Source organism: Kryptolebias marmoratus, linkage group LG3 (assembly GCF_001649575.2).
Source record: "Kryptolebias marmoratus isolate JLee-2015 linkage group LG3, ASM164957v2, whole genome shotgun sequence".
Classification (NCBI taxonomy): domain Eukaryota; kingdom Metazoa; phylum Chordata; class Actinopteri; order Cyprinodontiformes; family Rivulidae; genus Kryptolebias; species Kryptolebias marmoratus.
In genome coordinates this window covers 23,648,642-23,674,755 of record NC_051432.1, presented here as the reverse complement: position 1 = coordinate 23,674,755, position 26,114 = coordinate 23,648,642, and the positions used below count along the sequence as shown (strand labels likewise).

At 40.6% G+C, this 26,114-nt stretch overlaps 1 protein-coding gene across 1 annotated transcript; it reads right to left on the bottom strand.

The window, feature by feature from the left end:
• Positions 1 to 2,642: 2,642 nt before the first annotated feature.
• armh3 (armadillo like helical domain containing 3) lies at positions 2,643 to 25,072 on the bottom strand. The gene is made up of 26 exons (XM_017417066.3): positions 24,957 to 25,072; positions 23,037 to 23,146; positions 22,883 to 22,939; positions 22,359 to 22,505; positions 21,634 to 21,741; positions 21,438 to 21,530; positions 21,270 to 21,344; positions 21,116 to 21,202; positions 20,276 to 20,332; positions 20,123 to 20,166; positions 19,604 to 19,664; positions 19,471 to 19,517; positions 18,867 to 18,942; positions 17,611 to 17,704; positions 16,350 to 16,451; positions 15,470 to 15,528; positions 15,321 to 15,386; positions 14,831 to 14,900; positions 14,331 to 14,391; positions 14,146 to 14,234; positions 12,285 to 12,367; positions 11,980 to 12,106; positions 10,857 to 10,932; positions 8,494 to 8,572; positions 4,234 to 4,350; positions 2,643 to 3,625 (listed from the first exon to the last, which is right to left on the bottom strand). Exons 2-26 carry the CDS (start codon positions 23,136 to 23,138, stop codon positions 3,533 to 3,535), a joined length of 2,070 nt encoding a protein of 689 aa, XP_017272555.1. The 5' UTR covers positions 23,139 to 23,146; positions 24,957 to 25,072; the 3' UTR covers positions 2,643 to 3,532.
• Positions 25,073 to 26,114: the final 1,042 nt, after the last annotated feature.

Sequence of the window (26,114 nt, the reverse complement as noted above, 5' to 3'; positions counted from 1 at the left end):
TCTGTCTGTCTGTCTGTCTGTCTGTCTGTCTGTCTGTCTGTCCTTCTGTCTGTCTGTCTGTCTGTCTGTCTGTCTGTCTGTCTGTCTGTCTGTCTGTCTGTCTGTCTGTGTTTGGATGAAATTATGCCTGAAATAAATATTTGTAGCTGCGGCAGACAGAAATCCTTTTTCCGGGAACAACTGAAATGACTCTTGTAGGGGATAAAGAGAGTGGGAGAGCTTTTTAGAGACAGACAGGGATTATTACGTCGTCTGTCAGAAGTCTGATGGAGAAGAGAGAAATAATCTACAGGAGGAAGAAAAGAAGCAAGGACGGACACCGAAGAAGGCAGAGGAAGATCTCTGCAGGCGGGGAAAACGTGGAGCAGAAATACAAAAGAAGACAGAAAGAAAGCAGTGGAGAGGTGTTTGAATATAAAATGTGCCTCGGGACTCTTAAATCCAGCAGTATTGATGGTGTTTATCTTCCAGTTGGGGTCACAGAGGAGTTTAGCACCACTGCAGGCTGGAGAGTAAAGTAAAATTATTAAGATGGATGAATTTATTCAGACTGCTCGAAACAGATGATAAAAAACAGGAAAGTGTTCCTCTGGTCAAAAGTTTCTGCTCTTGTGTGTCTTTAGAAGGAGGCAGCCGGAGTTCAGTTTGTGTTTTCACGTTTAAAACAAAACAAAAAACCTGAACGAGGAGGGAGGAGCTGCTCAGCTGAGACAAAGCGAGCGATCGGCCCCGAAATGAATATTTGATGAGAAGGCTGATTTGCTGCAACAAAACATCGTGAACACGCAGCAGCAGGACATCAGCACAAACACGTGACCTGAGACCGCACAAACTGCAGCTGCTGAACGAGTCAAAGGACGGGTCAAAGGGCGGGTCAAAGGGCGAGTCAAACAAGGAGTCAAATGAGGAGTCAAAGGGCGGGTCAAAGGACGGGTCAAACAAGGAGTCAAACAAGGAGTCAAACAAGGACGAGTCAAATGAGGAGTCAAACAACAAGTCAAAGGAGGAGGACAAGTCAAACAACAAGTCAAAGGTCAATCAAAGGACGAGTCAAAACAAAGAGTCAAACAAGGAGTCAAACAACATGGATGAGAGTCATTTTTAAAACCTTAAACCGACAGAAACGACAACGCACTCTTTAGATTCTGCAGTCGTTTCTCTGTAACACAGGAAGGTCAGCTTCTCATCATCGGTTCCTTATTGCCAAGGGGACAGAAACCTCCGCCTCAGTGAGACGAGTGAGGACAGGGAAAGGAGTCCTGTCATCGTTGACGAGGGGGACGCCTCCTTTTTCAGGCTCCTTCAGCGTATCGATGGAGGATCAGGTTTGACAGAGTTCCCTTCACTACGTGGACGTTAGGACGGACTCCTGGACATGGACTCTACGGAGGACCAGTGGACATGTTGGTAGCAGGTTCTTTCAAATGTGTGTATTCTTTTCTCTATCAGTGTCCAGAGTCCAGGACAGAGAAGGACTGACGAGACGAGTGGACGGAGGAGTCCGACTCTGGTATCCGGCAGGAAAGTTGGACTCCTCTGTCCACTCGTCTCATCAGTCCTTCTCTGTCCTGGACGCTGGACACGGAGGAACCATTAGACGTGGACAACTTGGTTTGGTGTTTGGAGCAGCTGTTGCTCCCTGAGAGCAACGTGTGACAACAGAAAGCGATCACTGGACGGAGTCAGCCCGATTCAGGCGCGTGTGTGTGAATGTGTGTGTGTGTGTGTTTTAATCACTGCGGTTCAATCCTCTCTGCTGTTTTTTTAATCCAACTTCCACCAATAAAGACAAACTGAGCGAAGAGGTCATCACTCAGTGACCGTCTTGACTGATTAATTCCTCCATAAAACTCGTCTTTCTTCCTGATCTTTTTTTTTGTTCAAGTTATTTATTTTACCTCCGTTTTATTTTACTGCCTCCATCCCGATTCCCTCCATCCTCTTCTCTGACCTCTGCTGTTATTTTCCTCCATCCAGAGATGAAGCTGCTGTTGGAGCATCATCCAGTAACCATCAGTCAGAAGTTTATCAGAGATTTTGGTTAATTAAACTCAAAACATGAGGAGAAAACTATAAGAGTCTTTAAACTTTGTTTTCATAAAGGTTCATGGGGTCAAAGGTCACCTCTTAGTTAAAAACTTGTCTCTGCTCCTACATGTGACCTTTTTGTTTCCTTCTCCAAGGAGGTTCTGTTTCCAGTTGATTTGTCTGTCTGTCAGCAAAGATCAGGAAAAAATTAACATGATGGGGTCGTCACAAAAAACAATGGAATAAATAATCCAGATTATGATTCAGATTAAGATCCAAATCAAACAGTTTATTTAATCTAACTGTGGCCTTGGTGGAGGTTTGATCTCTCTGAGAGCTTCTAGTTGGATTCTGTTTTAGTTTGATGACAGTAACATTTGTCTCTCGTTGCCTCCAGGTTGTTTGTCTCAGTAAAACGCTCCTTGGAGGAACGCCTGTCGAGGTCAACTGGCTGTGGCAGCCATCTTGAATTGAGCGGGCTCCAAAGGTTGACCAGTTTTCCAACCAGTGAAGACTTTCTGTTTTATTAAAGTTTGTTCGATGTTTGGAAGTCTGCCTACATTACAGCTTCTTTTTTTGTGTTTTCTTAATGTGCGGCTAAACAGGAAACAAGATTAGGAAAAAAAAAACTTTAATTAAAAAGAAACAAATCCACTTACAGGAGTTAGAGATGACACAGCCCCAACACTGAAGGAAATTGCATAATTCAAATCTGCTTTTATCTACAAAGACAAAAAAAAAAAAACCATTCACCTTAGGAGTTTTGAATGAGGAAAATGATTCATGAGTTTAAAAAGTTGCCTGTTTGATTCATCAGTTTGTTCCAAACATGGACCTGCAGTGACTATAAGTAGCTTCGCCTCCTAATCTCAAACATGTTGAGCTTTTGTTAAAATAAAAAGAAACAACTCGAACATGAGGGACTTTTAACTCAGCGATGGAAGAAAACAGGTTTTAATCACTTCAAAGCATCCTCACAACCTAATCACTAAAATGTCCTCTACCTCAGCAAACGCAAAAAAAAAAAACCCTGGAGAACAAAGAGTTAAATTAAGCGTTTAGATTTAAAGAGAAAATGCTTCGATTCAAGAAGAGTCACCAAACTGAAAACGGCTCAGGAAAAAGACACAAATCAGAAACAGTGATTAGTTCTACACCAGAAAGCTAAAATACTTTGTTTTACTGAAAGAAAGAAAAAACATATATGTAATCCAAACGTTCAGGTGTCAGTTAACAGTCCAGCCAAAAACTACTGATTGCACTTAAGGAACCGGGACTTAACGGGAACCTCCCGAACAAACACAGAGGTCGAAGGTCGAAGTGTTTCGATTGTTCCTTAAGATCCATCCGAGTCTGTCAGCGAGTCCATCTCTGCGGGACGAGGAGCGAGCAGTCGAGGACCGGTCCGGGTTGAAAGCAGGTAGATGTCCACATGCACAAAGAGGGGGTGGAGGCCAGGGGGCGGAGGCCGTGGGGGGTGGAGGCTGTGGGGGCGGTGAGCGTCTCAGGAGATGGTGGAGAACTCTTTGAGCAGAACGTCCTGACTCAGATTGTTCAGAGAGACGTTCTTCCTCACGTTCAGGCTGATGGAGCGCACCTGCACGCACACACACACACACACACAGGGAGCTGAGATTTCCCTCCACGTCATCTTTTTAACAGCGTGAACGCTGAGTCAGCACTTCTAATCCTGCAGAAATCAAAACGTTCGGCTCGTTCAGGAGCCGTGTGCTACGACTTTCAGCTAACTTTTACACTTTTTGAATTATTTAACTTTAATTTTAAAATGTGCCCCTATAAAAATCCACTGAGAGCTCTTCAGGTCCTTCAGGGACATTTGTCTCTGAAATCTACTCCTGATGATTCTTTTAGCTGCTGTCTTTGTATGTGTAGCTTTTAGCTGTTTTGCTAATGTCAGCAATAAGCTACCAGTTTTGCTAATTGTAGCTTTTAGCTGTTGTATCATTTATAGCTGATAGCTACAGTTTTGCTAATTTACGCTTTGGCTAGGTTGTTGCTAATTTTACCTTTTAACCACAGTTTTGCCAATTTTACCTTTCAGCTACATTTTGTTAATTTCAGCTTTCAGCTCCAGTTATGTTTTGGCTGATTTTAGCTAATTTCAGCTGTCCTACTTGTTAACTCATTCCACACTCGGCCCTCACGCTGCCTTTTCATCTCCTGTTTCGGTTACTCGTCTCCTACCAGCTCCTTGAAGAAAGCAGCTTCTTTCGGCTGCTCTGAGTATCGCTCGTACTGGTCCAGACCGTCCTGCAGCTTGAGGGTCAGCGTGTCGTAGTTGGACCGCACCACCTCCAGAACCTGAACGAGCAGTAAAACAGAAAACCGAAGAAGAGTTAAAGGTCCAGCGAGGCTTGAACGTCGCCTGACGCCTTTCATGTCAGTTTGAGGCCATCTTGTTTTGGTCAAACCTTAAGAATAACAACGAGTGCGATCTCATGCTAAGCTGCGAGATGTCACACTCAGAGTATGACTCTCAGCTACTACCACACCGAACTTTAGCTCAATATCTGACTGAGTTATAGTCATTGTTGTGTTTAAAGGTCAGTTGGCTGTGGCAGCCATGTTGAATTGCATTGACACAGGTTTAACCGACACATAAAGGCGAAAACTATCCTCCACCTTCACCTCCGGCTTCTTCTTCTTTCACCTGTTCCCTTTTCAGGGGTCTCCACAGAATGTCATCCTCCTCCATCTAACTATGTCCTCACTCCCTCCATGTCCTCTTTAACTACGTCCATATATCTCCTTTTCTTCTCTAACATCCTTCTACCAATATCCCCACTGTCCCTCCTCTGCACATGTCCAAACCATCTCAGTCTGTCCTCTCTAACTTCATCTCCCAGTCCTTCAACCTGTGCTGGACCTCTGATGACCTCGTTCCTAATCCTGTCCATCCTCGTCCCTTCCAAGGAGAACCTCAACATCTTTAGCTCTGCCACTTCCTGTTCTGTCTCCTGTCTTTTTGCCTCCAAAACGTCCAACACAGCTGCTCTCACCACCGTCCTGTACACCTTTCCTTTGACCTTTGCTGCCATCATTTTGTCACAAATCCCTCCTGAAACTTTTCTCCATCCTGCCTGGACTCTCTTCTTCTCCTCTTTACCTCACTCCCCGTCCTCCTGGACAGTGGACCCTAAGTCCTTGAAGTCCCGCACCTTTGTGACCTCAGACCTCCCTGTAGCCTCACTGCTCCACCTGCCTCCCTCTCATTCACACACATGTACTATATGTGCATCCCTCCACCTCTCCAGGTTCTCCTCCACCTGTTCCCTGTTCTCCTCACAAATCAGATCATGATGTCCTCTACAAACATCATTGTCCACGGGGATTCCTGCCTGTCCATCACCAGAGCAAACAAGGAGGGGCTCAGAGCCGATCCTTGATGCACTCCCACCTCCACATTGAAGCCATCCGTCCCTCCCAGATGATGTCCTCCTGTCCTCATACATGTCCTATATCAGTCTAACATGCTTCTCTGCCACTCCACATTTCCTCAAACAACACCACAGCTCCTCCCTCCGACCCTCTCTGTACTTCTCCATCAACATCCCCAAAGCAAAGATGGCGTCTGCGGTGCTCTTTCTTGTCCGGCGTCCACAACTCTCCCACCATCGCCTCCGGCAGCGGGCGATAATTAAGCGCTGCCGCCTTTAACGTCGCAATTTATTATTTCATCTTAGGGTGAACACTTGAACAGGGAGATAAAGGTAAATTATTAACAGTTTTTTAAATAATTTATTTCTGGTGTTTTATTCATGAGGGATCATGCAGAGCGTTGTAAAGCTGCGGCGAAGCGTCTGCTTCCTCTCGGAGCCACTAACCGTCACTAACATTAAGAGTTTTGTCCTTTGGAAAATAAGGCGCCTGTGGTCTGCAGACGGATTCTTTTTCTGCACTTTTATGGCAACCTTCTCATCATTTGGTCCATTTTCTGTTGCCTTTTTAACAATTGTTTTAAGAGCCATCATCACCAGCAGCAGGTTCCCCTTTGAGAAGACAGAGAGAGTTCGAACAGCTGGACAGCCGGTTTAATAAAAGACACAGCGGGGACAGGAAGGACCAATAAGACGCGGTTCAAAATGGACTCATCTGTGCGTTTCATAGCCGGTCCATTCCAAGCTGGTTAGAAATAAATAAATAAATGCATTAGCAACATGTTTTAGAAATCGTCTTTGTGTTTATCTTCGAGAGCATTGGTTTGAAAAAAGCAGCCTTTTGTTTTGTAACCCACAGAGGTACTTTGTTTTTAAAAAAAGGGCACTGCAGTGTTTTAATGTCCTGCGTTTCCGGAGGACATCCATCCATCTTCCAAAGAAAAAAAAAAACACTCAGGCGGATGACATGTGTGTCTGTGTGAGGACTGAATGTCAGATGAAGAGCAAAAATTCAAAAATTTCGTTCCATTTGTTATTAAAAAAAAAAACAAAGAAAAGGAGCCTGAAGAGACATCAGCTGTTTTTGTTTTATCTCTGCTCTGACTGAAAGGAAACAGAATCTGGTTTAGGGTCAAATATTCAGAAAAAAACACAGAAATGTTGCCTGAAGATATTTCTAACAATCGGCTCAAACACGTTCGACTTTTTGAGGATTCACGGCGACTTTAGCCGTAGATTTTTACCCTTCAGCTGACATTTTAAGACTCAGATCTGCGATCATTTAGAAACCGTGGCTCTAAACAGGACATCTTCCCTGCTCCAAATTCAACACTTAAAGCTCAGTTTTAAAGATGATCGCCAAGATCAGAGGACGTCAAAAACAACAGCACAGTATCACCCGTTCGTTGTGGTTGGCTGCCAGTGAAACAACAATAAAAGGAATAAAACCTCAGAATTATTCGGGTCGACCTGTTGAAACTAAAACTTAAATCGCATGTTTCAGTTCCAGCAAAGAGGACAGAGCAGGCCAACATGGAGCTTCTCAAAAAGCCTTTCTGAAACTACGGATCATTCTGAAGCTTCTGAGATGGAGAATTCATGAAAGTAATAACTCAAAATGGAAAGATTCATTTTGTCAGCACAGGTCACAGATTTAACAACCTTTAGAAGAACGTGTACACTTAAAAATAATATATAAAAGAGCATTCTTGCTTAAAAACAAGTCAGCTGGCTGCAGCTGCATCCTGGTTTCCTTCTCTGTGAATGATTAATCGACCGTGCACAGAGATGGTCGATTGCTGATTTATTTAAATTAAAACCGGTCGGCTGATGAATCGTTCCACCTCTACAACCACAGTTAGCTTAAACGTACAAAACACGAAGAAGTTAGTCGTCGTTGACGTGTATTGATCATTAGCCTGATCACTGAAAACGATCAGGAAATCCGACAGGGTTTCCGACTTGTAACGGGAACAGAGTTAAACTGGAATCATTCCCAGATTAAAGTTCAGACTTTAGAGGCAAATAAAACAACAATAAAACCAACTAAACTAAAAAAAAAACAACCAGAATCCTCCTGGAAGGATGAAAAAACTTTTGATTGAGAGTAAATGTTCTAAGTTACACTTAATCAAACAGTATTTATACAGTACAGGTTAAAAAAATACTCTTAATTTCAGTAATGTTATCAACCCCTTTTTTATCTAATTAAGAGTGGAGGTTTATCACCAGGTGAAGGGTAATATAAAAACACTGGAAACTCCCTGAAACTGAAGCCAACTTCTGCTGTTTCTGCTTGTTGTGAATAAATCTTGTAGATAAAAGCGAAGAGGTAATTGGGGAGCATAATGACCAAATCCATTACGCTCCTATCGGCTCGAGAAGCCCTCCCCAGGCTGCTCTCTCATCCTCCCAGACTGGGCATAAATGATAAAAATCCTAAATGGAGCTCAAATATCCGTTCAGCTTCCTCTACTCGAATCTTAGCAGCAATAATGAGCCGTTTTTACTTTAATGGCTCGGCTCTTTTTTTGTGTCTGCGTGTTTGAAAACCGGTGGGATCGTGAGGAACGTGACCACTTCCAGGAAGGAATAAATATGGTTTAAATATATCTATTTATATATAAAGCTGTCAAAAACCGCTCAAGAAAACCTTTTATGCTTCCTTCAAAAGCTCAGTCAGAAATGACCACTGGGGTCAAATTTAAAAGTTTCTCAGTTTCTCCGAAGGTGGTGGTTAAAATGTGCGCAGGATGAGTTTTAGGCTCACGGATGTCTGTGATAAATGTTCTTCCATCATCTGATTTGTTTATTAATGCCACACAGCTGTAACTGCTCCAAGATGAGAGCAGCCTTTCAAAGTAAAACACAGAGAATCTCTTCTCAAACGCTCCCACAGAGTGTTCCTCGTGCGGTTTACTGAAACATTCATGAGATTTGCTTTTGGAATCCCAACGATGCTTTTCACGGGAGCTCAACCCAAACAGCCTGAAGTCATCGCTGCGGTTTATTTATACGAACGTGCCACATTTAACGCGTGCAGAAAGAGGCGAGGAGCAATGTTTACCTGCTCTTCTGAGAGCTGGGAGATGTGGTTCACAGCAGCATACGACTCAATTTTGGGATTAAAATGGTTGATAATCGCCCTGAAAAACAAAAGGGAAAGACAGTCAGTCTTAAAATGTAACAGGAAGGATATTTTAATCAAATCTTTATTGGTAGCGTGTGTATATTTGACTATTACAAGCTATGACACAAACCTCTTAAAGTGTACACACACTTCTATTTTTCTTTTGTTTCATGTTGCAGCTTTTGTGTTTGTCAGATTCTGTTTGAGCAAAAGCGTAAACATGTCAGCGGCAGACTGACAAGCCGAGGAGGACGACGCTCGAAACGAAGCAGAATCTGTTTAACCCGAACAAACGGAGAAAAGATCCTCTTACGAGGAGCAAAACTTCACGAGTCAAAGAAGTTCAATCGCCTTTGACTGAAATTGTTGGGATTCTCATCTCCTGGATGACTGAGACGCTGCACCGGGGGGAAGAAACACGAGATGGATGAGATAAGTGAGGACACGACTGATTCCTCTTTGACAAACGGACATGTGGCCGACACTCCCTGAGGTTGAATCGTTTTAAATGCGTCAGGATGACGACAGTCAGGTCCAGTTTGTTTACAGGTGCAGGAACAAACTCACAAACGGGTTTAAGACTCGACTCCTTCAGGACCGGGACCGTTGGTCCCCGTCACCCCGACTTTTCTTCAAACTGCTGCCAATCCTCAGAAAACTTGAAATTCAGGTTTTTTGGTTTTAATGCTGGGCGTCTCAGTGAAACACCTGTTCACACAGACTCGTTTAAATTTACAGCCTTGTTCACATCTATTCTTTTATTCTGGTTTTTCTTACTTTCTAATTACTTCTGCTGAGCGTTACCAGCGTTTCTTGAAGGAATGCATATCACCCGCCACCTTTCCTTTTAACTAAGATCATCTTGTGAAGAAAAGCAAACATTGTTGATGACTCTCAGCTACTACCACAATATCTCCGACTTGAAAGAGCTAGTTTTATGTTGGCTGATGCTGATTAGCTGTGGCGGCCATCTTGAATTAGACTGATTTCAAACGGTTATTGAGTTGTAAATGTCCATCCACATTATTAAACTCCGCCCACTGGTTCGTGAGATATTTTGCTGACAGAAAGACACAGCTGACTCCGACAGTTAAAGGTAAAGCTTTAAAATAAGATCTTGTCCAATCAGTAAACGTTTCAGCTACTTCCACACCAAACTTTAGCTCTAAAACCATCTGAGTCATTTTTGTGTTTGCTAAATTCTGGCGGCCATCTTGAGCGTGGTTGACTCCAAAAGTTAGTTGGTGGTAGATCTTCATTCATTAAAAAACGTCCACCGTTTCATGAGATATTTTGCTAACACGACAGACAAACGAACACACACAAACAGATTTTATTTTCGCTTCCAACCTAAAAAAAAAAAAAGGTTTATTTTCTAAACAAAGAATGGAACCAACTTAACTTCATGTTTCTCTTTTTATACATCTGTTAACTTCTTTGGAAAGTTATTTATGGGGAAAGGTCGAGTTTAGGCGCAAGCGGATCATATTCAGGGTGTGAAACGGTTTGTTGTGTTCAGATGAACAAAAACAAAGACTCCAGCTGCAGACAGGCAAGTTAAAATAAAACTCATTTCTCTTCAGCTTCATCTCCTCCACGTCGTGTGAGCCAGCAGGAAATCTCATATGTAAATTCAGAGGCAATCCGCTCCAACATCAGGGAAAAAAAACTGCTTTATAGCTCAAATAGGAGTGAATGAAATAAGATCAACTGAGAGATTAATTGGCTTCTTTTGTATCAGCTTCAACTGCATCACATTTTAAACCGATCACCGAGACAAAAATGCAAACTTTTCTCTGAGGTTATAATTCTTCCATGAGGAAACAGCCCTCAGAGGAGTGAAGTGATGGGAAGAAAATGGAATCATCCCCCTCCATTTAAGTTTATTTCAGTATCTCTCTGGGTTCATTCAGCCTAATTTATTCATTCATCAAACACTATTCTTTTCTAGTTTTTACTTCCATCGACCTGTTCGGGCCAGGGAGCGGCTCGTCGCGGAGAACTGCTTCAGTTTGAGAGTTTTCGGTAAAAACAGGGACCTCAAAAGACTATTTCTTCAGAAACGATGGAAGAGGAAACAGATTAGAGTGAAATTTTTAAAAGGCAAGGTAATGTGTGCTGTTGGGGACAGGAATATTTGTAAATGGGTTCTGTGTGGTGCAAAGTTAAATTTACGACCGAAGACGTCACTTTTCACATTTTCCCAACTCACCCCTGCTTTATGTTCCCCTAAAATCCAACAGAAGTCAGCGTTTTGTTTAAAAATACAGTATTTTTGCAACAAAAGTGAATTTTATTACCGAACATTGACAAGGGCGTGTGTGACTTTGCTGGCGGGCTCCTTCCACTGGCCTGCATTGGTGGAAACTCTCAACACTGGAGGGAGGAGAAAACGACAGAAACGGACAGAATGGAATATATTTTTAAATCTTTCTTTTATTTCTTAAAATAAGGTTTGATATTTATGATTTATTAATAACATTAACAACTCACTGAAAACAACAGCAGATAACCGTAATCAGTTAAATGGAGGTAAATAAACTTGAAATCTGTTTGAAATATCCTTAAAGGTCTTTAGTGTCAGACCGCCTCGGTTCACAGCTTCAAGGGAAAAATAATGGAGAGATTACGCAGATTACGCTCGGTCTCCTCACAACGGAGAGCCGTTAGGGTCTTTGTTTGCCTGCATGTGAATCTAGCTTACAGAACATCTCATTTTAAAAGCTTACGACTCGACACTCCCCAGTTTTTGAACAGAGAAAGCTCCACAGATGAGAATCGAAACGTCTTCAGCTACAGAAGTTCAGCTGTTTTTGGTTTTTTAACTTTTATAACGGTTTATGCAAACGCTACTTTATAAACTGTTACACCACCATCAGTTTCACTTCACGTGGTTATCCTAGCAGAAATGTTACGATAGTCCTGATGGGCGTGGCCCCGGGCTGCGGCCGATGTGCTCGCAGACATATTATGCTAACAGATCGAGTGTCCCAGCCTTCTGTCGTTCTGTCAACGGCAGCAGGACCCGGTCGTATCTTTGGAACCAGAGTCTGCACACTAAGGGTGTGAGGCGTTAAGCCCCGCCTACTTCCCCCGCACACAATCATGGTGTCACATGAGCTTTCTTTAAGGCATGAAATACCGTGTTTATTTGAACATACAGCAAAGTGAGAATGACAGGCTTCAACAAGAGAGTTTATTTCTTAATAATGGTAATGTCCTGTTAGTCGACATGAAGGAGGCGGGACTTATACTGGTACCACGTTTTGGTCGTGTTTGGACTCGCCATTGACGCGTCAATCTGGTCAGAAATTAAACTATTTCTCCAAACTGTGGTTGTTCAAAGAGTTTCCTACAACAACAGGGAGGACGATAATAGTTCATAACCGCATCACAGAAGCCCTCAAGTGTCTTCAAACATACCCATACAGTAGAGGTTGTCAAAGACTTGATGCATTCGAACTATTTCGTAATACAGCTCATCGTAGCTGTTGGAGGTGGGCAGGAAGGTGTCGCCGTAGGTTATAAACATGTTGAACAGGTTCACAATCTGAAAAGAACAAAAAACGCACCAATACAGCAAAGCACAATGATTAAACAGGATTTTTTACATTTTTACAAGCAGAACCAATCTTACAAAATGTATCTTTTTAATAATATAATATGTAAATATGTAACTAGTTTCCATTCCTGTTTTCGTTGTGTGTTTGCACGTCTGCATGTCTCACCAGTAAGGCCAGGTGAAAGATGTTGTGTTTGGCCAGCAGGGTGGTTTCATTCGACAGCAGGAACTTCAGCAGGTTGATGAGAGCTACGGAGAGAAACAGACAGAAGGTGCTTTCACAAAACGCTTCAAGCCGGGACGTAGACGCCGTCGGGTGGGATTTGTGAACGGGTCGAGGCGGCGCCGGGGGTTTGAAGCCGACCCACACCGGATGAACCTTTGTGCTCGAAGCGAGGAAGTAACAGAGCCGTAAGGGTCGAGGTGTGAAAAAGGTAGCTGGCTTTGCAGCTCAATAATGTGGTGAAGTGATGACATCTGGTCTGTGCGACCACCACACGGGATTAAACAACAAACGGATTTATTTATGACTAGTTCAAGAAATTAGTTAACCACACAAAGAATCGCTAAACGGAGTTAATTCATCATTTAAAAGTAAAATGACAGGAGGGAGACGTTTGTTGCGCTCCACATCAACGCAGCAATGTTCGCGCCTCTTTTGGTTCCGCAATCCTCGCTTCATTTCTGAAAGCTCACGTCTGTGAGGGACACCCAGCAGAAAGACAAACTGGGTTTTTTTTGGCAGCCATTTCACAGAACTGTTTTGTGAACGAGCCTAGAGAGGAAGAGATGTTTGCATTAAAGAAAGAAAGAAATAAAAAAGTGGAGTCTGCTTTTCTCTGTTGGCATCTTCATTAAGGCAGATAATGAAACGCGGGAGGAGGCAAACCTTTTCTGCACCAAATCAAGCCTGTCTGCAGGTTGGCTGGTTGGTTTTTTTGGAAAACATCTAATTTAACAAACACCGACACAAGTTGTCCAAACGACGCAGTGAAATAAGATAAACACATCTGTTATTTTCATTTGGCTGTTTTTCGTCACCGGGTTTATTTCATGGAAAGCCATTACCACCAGCAGGAGGAGGAGGTTTGCGTTATTCAGAGAATTAATGTGATTATTGGTCTGATTAGAGGAATCTGCTTTTTTAATGAGACACAGTCAGACGAGGACATTACAGACTGAAATGTTATCCTACTTTGTGTTGACCAAGCTAAAAGAAAAACCTTCAGGACGGATTACTTTTTCTTTACAGGCTCATTATCCAATCTCAACGATGCAATACATTCACAAAACAACAAGCAGCGACTTCAGGAGGAAACGGATTTGTTTTAGAAAAGCAGCAGAAATTCACTAAACCTTTAAGGCTCAGCAGTTCAGAAACCTGTAAATTATGAACACAGCTTGGCCCATCACTAAGTTTTAAAACAGATTTATTGCCGTTTTTTTGCACAGATTATCTAAGATCTACAAACTATAATAAACTCGTAAATTTAGGTTAGCAAACATAAAGACGATCGCTGCTGCAGAGGTCCTTTGATAGAAGTTAGGACCCCTGATGTGAGGTAATAACATGGACAGAGTAGAAAACAGAAGCACACGTCGACTTTCTGAGATTATAGTTGTTGAAACATTTGTTTAGTGCCAGCAGGTTTAAATTTATCTTGTTTTCAGCACAAGGAGAGAAGGACTGCTCATCTGAATCAAGATCAACTCAAATAAACGATAAACAGAGCTGTTTTTAACTCTTTGCAACCTGAGGCTTTGTTTATGAAAACCTTATGAAACCTTTTAAAGGCTACAAAACACATTTTAATTTGTTTGGTACAGAAAGCAGAAATGAAAATGCTGCAGCTCATCGGTCCTTTGGGCTTCAAAATTCTTCTACAAGGGAGAAAATCTTATGTTTAATCGCTGCACAGAGCAAGAATTAATCAAAATCCTCTTAACCCATATTTTAAAAAGAACAATCTTTAAATAGAAACCTAATTTTGACAGTTTAAAAAGTTCATAAGTGAGGTTATCCTTACCTGACCAAAGCTCTCTCCAGGTGTAGTGTAATCTGATTCTGCATTTCTTCTGGTAACACAGCAGTTTGTGGATGATTTGCACACAGCGTCTGCAGAAAGAAATGAGCGCATACGAAGGTGACTAATACGGCTGGGTGGTGCGTGATCCACGGTGATGTATGTGTGGGTTTTCTTAATGCGCTCACAAATATAAATCCATGGGGAAATCCTTCATCATATGAGTGACGATAAACTCCACCATCAGGTCTGCACAGAGGGACACGAAAACAAAACATCAGAGCTCTAAGGTAAACCATAATTTAACCTCTAATTCACTGAAATTTTATTTTAAGCAGCTGGAAATGATTATTTTTTTAAATTTCAGAAAAAAATGAGATGGATATCTGTTTTTCCTGTGCAGCGAGTTAAAAGAAAAGAGAAAGAAAGTCGTTTCCAGTGAATTTAATAACAATATAAAGTTGCAAACCACAAAAATAAAGTTCAGTTTGCACAAAAATTATGTTTCTTCAAATCTGAACTGATTTAGAAAAGCCAGACTGTTTTTTTTTCAGTTATTTAAATAATATTTTGTGAGTTAATGATTTTTGCAGAAATATTATTGAATACATGGAAAAAGGCACATAAGGTCCTGAAGATGAGAGGTTGCAGCTCCTTAACCAAGGATTATAAAAACGGTTTTTGTTACCTAGAACAGCACAGACCAGCGGGCGTGACGGGATGTTTTTCCCCACCGTTTTTTTTCTGTGTCTCATGGGCTGAAAGAGTAAGAACAAAAAGGATTATTATTTTTATTTAACCACTGAGATCTTTTTCAGCGGAGGCCCGGGCCTGAAGGCAGCCTAACATGCGTGTTTTTGGGCTGTGGGAGGAAACCGGAGCAGCTGGAGAAAACCTGAGCAAACAGGAGGAGAGCATGTAAACTCCACACAGACCTGGGTCCAACCTGGGGACTGAACTGAGACAACAGTGTGAACCACTAACCACTATTATAACCACAATCTCTTTACAGATGACCTGAAAACTGACAACTAAAAGCGAACCCAAACATGTCAGAGTCTCAATATTCAGACATAAGATGAAAAAAATCCCCATATGTCAGTAAAAGTTTCAAATTAAGCCTCTTGATTAATTACATTTCTCTGCTTTTATCGCTTTGCTAACAACTAGAAACCTACCATTCTGTGGAGGGTGACTCTGAAGTTCATATTGTCGTCGTGAAGAAAGGCATCAGCGTACTGATCCTGTCGCACAAGCGAACAAAAACAAAAATGTTCAGACTAAAGGAGAATACGAACAAACGTTTCCAATCCGGAGAGGTTCCCACCTCGGCTATGCAGGTGAGGATGATCAGGCAGAGTCTGGCGCTGTTGAGTCTATGCTCATCTGTAAAAAAAACAATTTTTTAACAATTTAAGAGACCGAAAGGGCAAAAGAAACTAAACACAGTCGTTACAAACTCCAACATGTCTCCTGGAGGTGGGAGATGTTTTTCTTCTTTTCGTCGCTGAAACTTGAACAATATATGTCTGTAAATAAAAGCTGAAGTTATTGTGATTATCTTTAATAATAACTTTAATTTGTGTACAAATTTCCAGCAATAAACACAATGCTAATGGCGTTAGCTTTTCTATGGCATTTTCAATGTTAAGTTAGCATCTATGCTAATTGTTGATCTGTGATTAAAAAGTTTATTTTTTACATGTATGAAAATATATAAATCAGTGCTGATTTTGTAAAAAAAAAATGATAGCCATTCAAGTTAAAAAAATAATCATTTTATGATCACACCTCTGATAAATCATAACCAAACTGAACTGAGGTGCCTAAAGATTCCCATCTCTAATGTTAAACTTTGGAGCTTTTTAAGGATTTATAAATAATAATAAGGACGAGATTTAGGAACACTGACTTATGATAATTAAATTAAACAACAATCGTACACACAAATGCTGTATAAATAAGAGGAACGGCGACCTTGTGTTGCTGCTGCTGAAGCCCAGTTTTTTATCACTCTCTTTTAAAATAAGCAGATAAGACTCGACATTAAGCCATTTTCTTTAAAACGTGAGAGTCGCTGTTTTAACTAATCTGCTTGGTCTCCACAATCCTGACCACAAGACCCGACGTAAGACATTATTGGCTCTAAAACAGTAAACTAATGATTTTGTAGACTTCAAATGTTTCTAAAAAGAGATTTAGTTTACCTTTAGTGTCCTGCATGACAATGGAGGCATACTTGAGGAAGGTGATGAGAAGGTTGCTGGTCTGCAGGTTGGGATCCAGAGGCAGCTCTGGGTTGTTCATCACTGTGCAGGAAACAGAAAGTTTTTACTTATTTCGAATTAACACCAAACAGATTTACAAAAAACAGTGACACTATGTTGCTGTAGAAAAGTGAACGGTTCTGAAAATATTCCCTAAGCTTCAGAATGAAAAGACTTGTTTTCATCTGCTCATTTATCACCATAAGTGCAGCATCTCGCTGTGTCTACACAAACATCTTCATCCAGTAAAAACCTTCAAACATACTGTTTCATTCATGAACAGCGAAGGAAAGATGGTTGTCCCCTTCCTCTTTAGACCTGCAGGTCCAGAGGAGGGGGCAGAAATTTATTTATGACATCCGATTATCTATCTGTGACCTCATCTGGTCTAAGAAAAGAGCATAAGAGCTGCAGTAAGTCAGCCTCCAGGTGGCACATCCATCTGTGTTTGACGCTAGAGGTAAATATTTTATCAAGAAAAAGGCTTTTAGGTTGGAAGCGACGGACTTTTAATAGCTACAGCATGTGTGCGCTGAAAAAGAGCTGCTTTGAAACATGCCAGCAACAACACACAACCTCCAAACGAAGGAAAGAAAAACACAAAGAGACAGCCTTGCTTTGGTTTTAACAAAAACTAGACCGTGGAAAGGTGTTTTGTGTTTTGTTAGAAAGTCTGTAATTAGATTTTTCTATGTCAGGTAAACAGAAAAATGTTAACAGAATTGGAAAAAGTCCTCTTTGATTTGTGGAGTTTAGTAAAAATAAAAACAAAAGAAAGGTTTTAACAATATATCGCTGAGTTTTAAACTAAAATCCTTTTATTCTGAGAAGGGACAGAGTTAAAGTGGTTTTGGTCAAACCTTCTAAAGGACATTTTTCACAATCCAATGATCTTATGAGATGTGTTAGTGCTCAGAGTATGTGTTGTTAACGACTCTCAGCTACGACCATCAAACTTTAACTCAATATCTGCAGGTTTGACAGAGTCAACTAGCTGTAGCAGCCAATCTGAATTAGCTTGACTCCAAACGTTAGTGAGTCATAGATGTTCAACTAATTATTTTCTGAATGTTTCGTTCACAAGATATTTCGCTAACACGACAGACGAACGAAGGCCTGTTTGCCTTCAGGGCCAGGCGATAAAACCCCCTGATGTAGGCACGGATAGCGTCACTGTTCATGTAAAAAACGTGCGTCTCACTGTCTAGGGAGGGCGGCGTTGTGCCGAGTGGTGTCGTAGGCGTCGTCGGCGTTGGGGTGGTGGGCGTGGCTGCGATGTCGATCTCAGGGTGGCTCTGATGAGAGACCAGAAACACGGAAATTCACAAATGTACAAATGTGTAACTGTTAGCTCTGCCTCAAAATGATGAAAGCCTGTTTGTGGAATATACGACTGAGAAATAAAGGAACCCGGCGCGCTTCAGTGGAGCGCAAACCATCGTAAAAACTAAAACAAACGATGCATTTCTTTGTGTTGTTCATTCATCGCCACATTTGAAAGCATCTACAGCCGGGTTAACAGCTGCACTTTGTGAGACAGTTGTTACATAATTTGGCTAAAACTAAAATTAATTCAGAACTTTTAAACATAATTTCAATTAAATTGGCATTTTTATGAACAGAGAGCCTGAAAAACCCATAAAGCTCAAACTCAAACGCCGGGCAATCCAGAACCAATTCATGGATCATTTGGTACCGAGCTACACAGAATTAATAAAAAGTTTAATAGAAAAAATTTTTTTTTATCTGTTGTATGTAAATATTTGTTTATACATTGGTCTGTAGGGTATTTTATTTTGAAAAATTACCGGATTTGTTTGCGCCTCTTTCCTGCACTTGACTCAGCTGCAGTTATTTTCCTCGAACAAGCGAACCTACAAGCCAACTTTGCAAAAACGAGTAAAAAAATACTTCAACTTCCCTGGAGAACTTTGAACTTACCAGTTCGTAGGTCTGGTCTTGTGTAAAACTGGTCCATAATGCCAAAAAGGTTAGGACCACTGCTCTAAACCTTTACTTTAAAAAAAAAAATCCACTTTGTTTTTCACTTCCAGCTGTTCGTGAAAACCTTTAACCTCTGAAGAAACAAACCACCTCATCTTTTTCTTGCGCATTAAAACTGTCACTGTCTCGTGTTGAATCAGGCTTTTAAAGCATGCACGTGTTGTGGCTCTGGATAAAAATAGCCATAAATTTGACATCTTTGACTTTGTTCTCACAGACGCTCGAGCCCTGCTCTGCTCTGTTTATAAGAAAGTAAAAACATTTAACAAATGTACAATCGTTAAACTTAGACATAAAACAGCCCCGACTTTCAACCAGGTGAGCCTCAGGTCGCTGCCCGACGCTCTTTCTTGTTGGATAACACAGGTATAAGAAGTCTGAATTATAAAAGCGGTCAAAGTTTTAAAACATCCAGAAGACGAGCCAACATGAAGACAAAATGTCAACACTTACCTGCGCCAACACGGTGATGAAGTTTCTGTTCAGGTGCACGGCTTCATAAAGGGCCAGCAGAATCGCCTCGTTTGTCCTTGAGATTAAATAAAAAGGATAAAATAAAGAGTTGTTTTTATTTGTTTGAATATTATTGAACCAAACAGCCTTCGGTTTTGAGCCAAATACAAAGAAGTGAAAAGGTGCAGAAAATACGTAGCTTCAGGACCGAGCAGTCGAGCTACTTTTCTTTGTTTTATTGCTCAATACTGCACAGAGCGCAAATACATCAGTTACTAAATTTCTGCATTCACTTTTTAAATAATAAATGACTTGAAACAGCTTAATTCGATGCTGCAAACTGTTTAAATGTAGCTTAATTTGTAAAGGCAAACACTGAGAGGTCTATAAAGTGTCACAATTAACATCATATTGTACATCAGGACAAATAAGTTCTGATTATCTTCATGCTTCCTGAAAAAAAGGGGGCTTCAATATCTGTAAAAACATTTCTGGGTACCAGTCTTTTTAAATTTAGCCAAACTTGTTGACTGAGTAAAGCAACTCAGACAAATATCAAACTAATACTAGAAAAACTGGCCTAATAATAGGACTTTATACTTACTGTACAGAGAGTTTCTCATCAGCGTCTGCTATAAACATGCTTCCCACCTGAGAGGGGAAATACGAAGCTCTAATCAAACCAGACTGAAAATGTTCAAAAAGAAGCAAAAATGTTAGATTAGGCTGCATCTTACCATGCTGGTGAGAGTGGAGAAGAAACCTCCCTGGTTCTCTTCCTCTTTATCTTTGTACTGCCTAAGAGATAAAAACAAAACAAGGTGAAGATGAAATGAACTGAAAAGGTTTTCAATAATAGATAAACCACAGAAATCTGAGATTCATATGTTCATTTAATCTCAGTGCTTGTACCACAGCACACACGTTCACATAAACAACTTCACTGCTTCCAATTTATCCATAAAAACACTGATCTGTACGCTTTCATCACTTTGATGTGTCTGTTTATGCATTCAGACAGACCAGACCTCCTTTACAAACTAATCCTGAAGACATCAGAGGCGCACAAAGAAAGCAGTCGGATATAAATAACTACAGCTATAAAGGCCTTGGGTTGTTTTGGGTTTTTTTTTTTTGTTCCTCTCTCTTTTTTGCCAAGAATAGAAATAGAACAATTGCAGCGGACCTCAAACTGAAGCAGTAAACACAACGTGATTAAAGAGGCTTTCTGATCCGTGGAAATGTGAAGATGTTACCTGTTATATTCTGCCAGAGCTTGGTGGACGACCATGCCCATTCCCTGGGGTGGGGGAAAAATAAAAGATCATTCAGTGTTTTAATCAAACCTTTAATAAACTAAGTAATGATTATTATTTCATAATAAAAATACATGAAACAACAACACTTACATCCAGTGTAGGCTCGTCATCCACAATGGAGAGTTTCACAATGTATGGATTTACAGACTAGAAACCAGAGATGATCACAGTTATTATTCAATCATAAAATAACATCACGTCTGGAGATTCCTCTGCTCTACATGCAGGAACTGGAGCCTTCATGATGAAGTTAACGGACCTCTTATGGCCTATTTATCGCCCGCTGAGAAAGGCAAAAAGGCAATAATGTTTGCCTGTGTCTGTTCATTTGTCTGCAGCTTTAGCAAAATACCTCATGAACCAATGGACAGATTTGAATGAAACGATCAAAAGTAAATAACTTTTGGAGTCGACCTGACTCAAGACGGCCGCCACAGCTGAGCAATTTTACAAATACTGGGCTAAAATTTGGTGTGCTAGTGGCTGAGAGTCATCCCCAATACATACTTCAAGCACTAAGCGATAGTTTAAGATCTGTTTCGAAAGTTTCTAAAGGAAGCTATTCTTCATATAATATTCTGACAGGACGTGATAAACTCGAGCAGGGGTGTCAAACTTCCAGGACTCAAGGCTCCGCTGTCCTGGAAGTTTCAGGTTTTTCTGCTCCTACACACCTGATTCAAACGGCTTAATTACCTCCTCACCAAATCGTCAGGTTCTCCAGAAGCACATCCACGAGTCGTTCATTTAAATCAGGTGTTTTAAAGCGAGAACACGTCTTAATCATGCAGGAGAGCGACCCCCTCCAAGGAACGGAGTTTGACACGAGTATACTAGAGGCATGTCCTTCAGTGTCTATTTAAACTCTCGCAACAAAGACCTTAGATTCAGAAACACAATCCACAGCACAAATATAAACATAACACAAACCTCATATTTTCTGTAGTTGACCAGGAGGGCCAGGAGAACAACAGCATCGTAACCATGCTGCCCTCTGCTGGAAACATCTGAAAGAATCTGAGCAGAGGAGACGAGGAATAAGACTGACTGAAAACAAATCAAACATTTTCACTGCAGCTCTTACTTGTAGAATGGCTTCAAAGATGCTGTTGATCATCACATATTCCAGTATAGTGTTCTGGCTAATGTTGTCTGTTACCTGCAGATAAAAGATTGTGCACTCGTCACGTGCTTTATCAGTTCAACAAACGTTCTCCGAAGGATATAAAACTGTGGTGGAAGTTTTCCTCACCGTCACCAAGCAGAGCAACAATTTGAGGCAGAGGCTTTTGAGACTTTCTGAGCTGTCTCCACAAAGAAGGCTGTCCAGTCGCTCCATCAGGTCCTGCAAGAGACCCAAATAAATGAATGAACCTCCACCAGTTTTACCCCTTTATACATTTATTTTACTCAATTCTTTCTCTATGTAAACGTAATTTCAGACATACCTTCATCCTTTGTTCAGCTTTGTCAAAGCCCATGAGCATGTTGATGATGTCAAAGCCAGACGCCGACTTGTTCTTCTGGTGAACCCCTCGGAAAAGTGCACACAGCGTCTGACGAGAAAGGCGGAGAGGACAGGCGTCGTTAAACGGGCAGGATGTGATGGTGATCACAGTAATACTGTATTTTCCGCACTATAGGGTGCACTGGATTATAGGATGCACTGTCAATGAATTGTCCATTTTTGAACTTTTGTCATATATAAGGTGCATTAAGTGAAGCAAAACAGCCCCGTCTTTTAGGAGAATACTGCACCGACGTAAGCATTAAATATAAACGCCTCCACCGCTCGCCGTGCACGGAGCCCTGCGCGATTATAACTGAGCCTTGATGCTGCAAGCGGAGCAGCTTTGTAGTTTACCAAAGTCAAACTAAAACATTACGACTTCTTACATATATAAGGCGCTCCAGATTATATGGCGCACTGTCGTCTTTCGAGAAAATTAAAGGCTTTTAAGTGCACCTTATAGTCCAGAAAATACTCAAATATTACTGTCACTGCTGCGTCATCCAATAGCATTATTTTTTAATTTTTAAGTATGAAGATCGGTTTTATTACTACAAATGTCAGAAGAGTTTTAGGTTGATGAGGTGCACAGATATAGGAGTCCAGAATCAGATGATTTCAACATGCTTTAAATTTAAAGAACACAACCACAATGTTGTTTACCTGCAGGGCATTGACTACTTTGATCTGGTGCTCCTCTCCGAGAGCTTGGACGCAGTGGTGAAACAGAGAGTTGATGTTGTCTTGAATGCGCTGCACCTCCTCTCCATCTACGCTCTCCAGTTTGGACTCCAGGTACTCTAGGTTCACCTGAAACGAAAAGACGAACATGAGAGATGTACTCTCTAAACAGCCTCACAATAAATTCCTCTTTTGACAAAAAATAAATAAATAAAACAGCGGCCAACAGCCGCTACACAATCGATGCAAATTTTTGCCACCAGACAGGCAGTTTGTTCAATCTGTGCAACATTTGTTTATTTTTGATTTGAGCGAATCAGTATTTCCTCAATTAGCCTGCAAAGAGTAACAACTATTAACAGAAAGAAATGATGGATAACTGTTTCCTCGTAGCATTTTTATTTATATAACTATTCTTTAAACTAAGTCTTAGTCTTCATTACTGCTGCTAACATGGACTTTAAGAGAGATCTCCTTTTATAATGTTTGATCTATATTTCCTGTACCTTCATGAGAAACAGCTCATCCCAAAAGCGAGGGTTATTTTTGGCTGGGTCTTCTTTCTAAATCAAAGGCAGGAAAGACATCATCATTACCACTTTGCCAATAATGTATTTAACAAAGATTTTCACACTGAAGTCCCTCTGTTGTGATACTCACAGCAAAAATCTCATCGTACATCAGAACCACCTTTTCTTTCAAAGGCTTCTTGGAGGACGACGTCCTCCTTAGCAAGCCTGCCTTTTTCTCGACTTGAGACATGATTAAGTCTGCAGAGACAGAGAGGACAATACAGTGAGAAAGGAGCGTGGCGTGCAGAAGCAAAAAGACACATAAACGAGTCGAAACGCTAAAACCAACTGGGTGCGCGGGTCAACCTTTGCTGCCAGTCAAAAGGAAACATCTGGACGTGTCTGACATGGGAGATTTGATCATTATCGTGTGTTTATAAAACTGCTTGGCTGCACATACGAAGAATGAGGAGTGTTTTTATTATAATATAGTTTTTAGGTTAGAAGACAGAGCTTGTAAAGCCATTCTGTGAGGACAAATTCCTTTAGTGTCATCATCGTATTTGCATACACCAAGGTTCGGTGCGCTCTGAAACTGAAGGAGTGCAGCTCGTATAAAATTATACTAAAATAAAAAATACAGGAATACACGTCTACAGCAGACGCCATGGATCCATTAAACTGAGTCAGGAAGCTGGTCAACATGTTGGACTCCTCATCATTATACCATACCATACCAACTTTATTTATAAAGCACTTTATACACCAACAGGACCAAAGTGCTGTACACAATCATGAAATACAGTACAATCATAAAATAGAAAGGTCAAGTATAAAGTATAAAACAGTACTAAAGTAATTAAAATATTAACAATAAAACAATTATTATTATCGACTCAAGCTGCTCCCAAACAGGTTTTGTTTTGTAGAGACACCCTGTCCTGTTAGAGGAGACAACAGCTGCGAAGAACTGCTGTATTACCACATACAGATTCACGTTAGTCAAACTGAAAACTTCATTTTATTAAATACAAATCATTTCCTCCTAACATCCAATCTTCAGCAACACATAGGTCTTGTTGCCTGTCAGAGCGAGCTTTAAAAACAATTTACTGACAGCTTTACTTAGCAAGACCACTAAAACTGTCACTAAAAATGACTCTTTTTACTCATTTGCATCTCTCAGAGGTGTAGTGTAGTGCTTTACAATATGAAAACACAAAAATACAAAAGGCTAAACTAAACTTATCTAAAACATGAGCTAAGATAATCTAAAGAAAACAAATTAGCATAAGCATTCAGACGAACAGACGAAAAACTTAGCTAGGAAACTAAGATAAACTAAGTCATATTAAAGATAAACTGAGGAAAACCAAACTAAGATATCATAAACTAATAATAAGCAAACAAACTAAACTAGGATTTAAAAGCCTGAGCTGAACAGATCAGAAATGAAGCTAAGATAGACTAAACTTAACTAAAAAGGTACCAGAAGGCCAACTAGGAGTTAAAAATATTTTAATAAAAGGCCAACTAAAAGTGTCAGAAGGCTTAAAAAAATAAATCAGGTAAACATTTTTGAAGAAATATAATCATTTGCAAACGAGTGTGACCTTCAGGGGTTTATAGTTTAACGGGGCAGAATATTACAGCTAAATCAGAGGCTGAACCACAGTTTGTTCTGGTTAAATCCCAGTGATTTTTTGGTTAATTACAGGCAGATATTGATATAAATATTGATGATAGCTCCGTCACTGCCATTAGCCAGCTGAGCAATCATCGACTGGTTCCGTTTTTAAAACGAAAGACAGCGACGTGGTTAACAATACGTATCATTGCCCAACAGAGATACAACAAGAACTCGCTTTTAGCCGTTTGTCTTAATGTTAACTCAGCTGTAAAAACAACAAAAACATGTTTATCGCGACTGCGGCTAACGCTAGCTAGCTTGTGTCTCACAAATAATGATGTTAGCACTGATGCAGCTATCAGGCAATCGCCCGGTTGTGTGTACTGTCGAAACGACAGTGTTATGCGGTTAAAATAGGCGGATGTCACGCGTTCTTACCTCAGTTAAAGCATTAAAGTTTATGGTGTAAAAGCGGTTCATGAATCCCTGTGATAGCAGCACTGGTTAGCATACTGCTACTGTTACCTTCCTGCTGCTCCTCCGGGTCCTAGCGCCTGTCGGATAATAACATGCAGTCTCCTGCAATTATTTTTATTTTTTTTGTTTAATGAATGGATTGGCAGCCAGTTCAACTAAACATCTTTTTTTATATACATTACATACTTACATTCCACCTGACAGGTTATGAAAGACAAACAGTAGAGAGGAGTTGTTATAATCATCAATTTATCTTATTTACTCACAACTTAATGCTGACGTCACAAATATGTGACCAAAATGAGTTGAGATTTGCATTAAAAAAAACATCTAGTGATCCCGGTAACTAAAATTGCATTTAATCTTCCCTAATCTACCTTTAAATTGAAGTTTTCTAACAGGTATGTCATCAGAAATAACCCTCTCTCTTTTAATTTCCTTTGAAACTTGAGCATTTTTCTGCTCCGGCTGCCTTAGCGCCTGAAAAACCCTTCGTATAATGTTTGTCGTCCAGGTAGAGCTTATGGCATTCACCTTTTTAAACCTGATGACGTCATTTTAGACCAATAAAACTTTGCTTGTTGCCAGGTGGTAAAACTTTTAAAAATTCAACAAAATAGCATCATTTTGAAGCTTCCGAGATGGAGAATTTGAAAATAAATCCTTAATGTGACTCATTTTGCCGGTAAATGTCACATACTGAGAAAACTCCTTGGATGAGAAGCAAAATATTACTAAGAATTTAAAAAAAAAAAAAGGTTGTTTTTAACCACAGATCAAAATCAAGCATGTGAAACCACACCTGGACCAATCATCCTGTTTGTCTCTTTCCTGTCCTCTCAAACCCCAGCCAGTTGAGGCAAATGGCCGCCCATCCTGAGCCTGGTTCTGGTTCTGCCATTAAAAAGGAGTTGTTTCTTTCCACTGTCGCCGACCTTCTTCCTTAGGATGCAGGACTGTGACGAAGCGAAGATTCAACACAATCCACTGGCTTCCTTAGATAACTTTTACTAATTGGCTTTTTATAATCTGTGTGAGTGTTTCTGTACTGAGACCTGAGACGACCTTTGTTGTGACTTGGCGCTTTATAAATAAACCAAATTTAATATAAGGTGAACT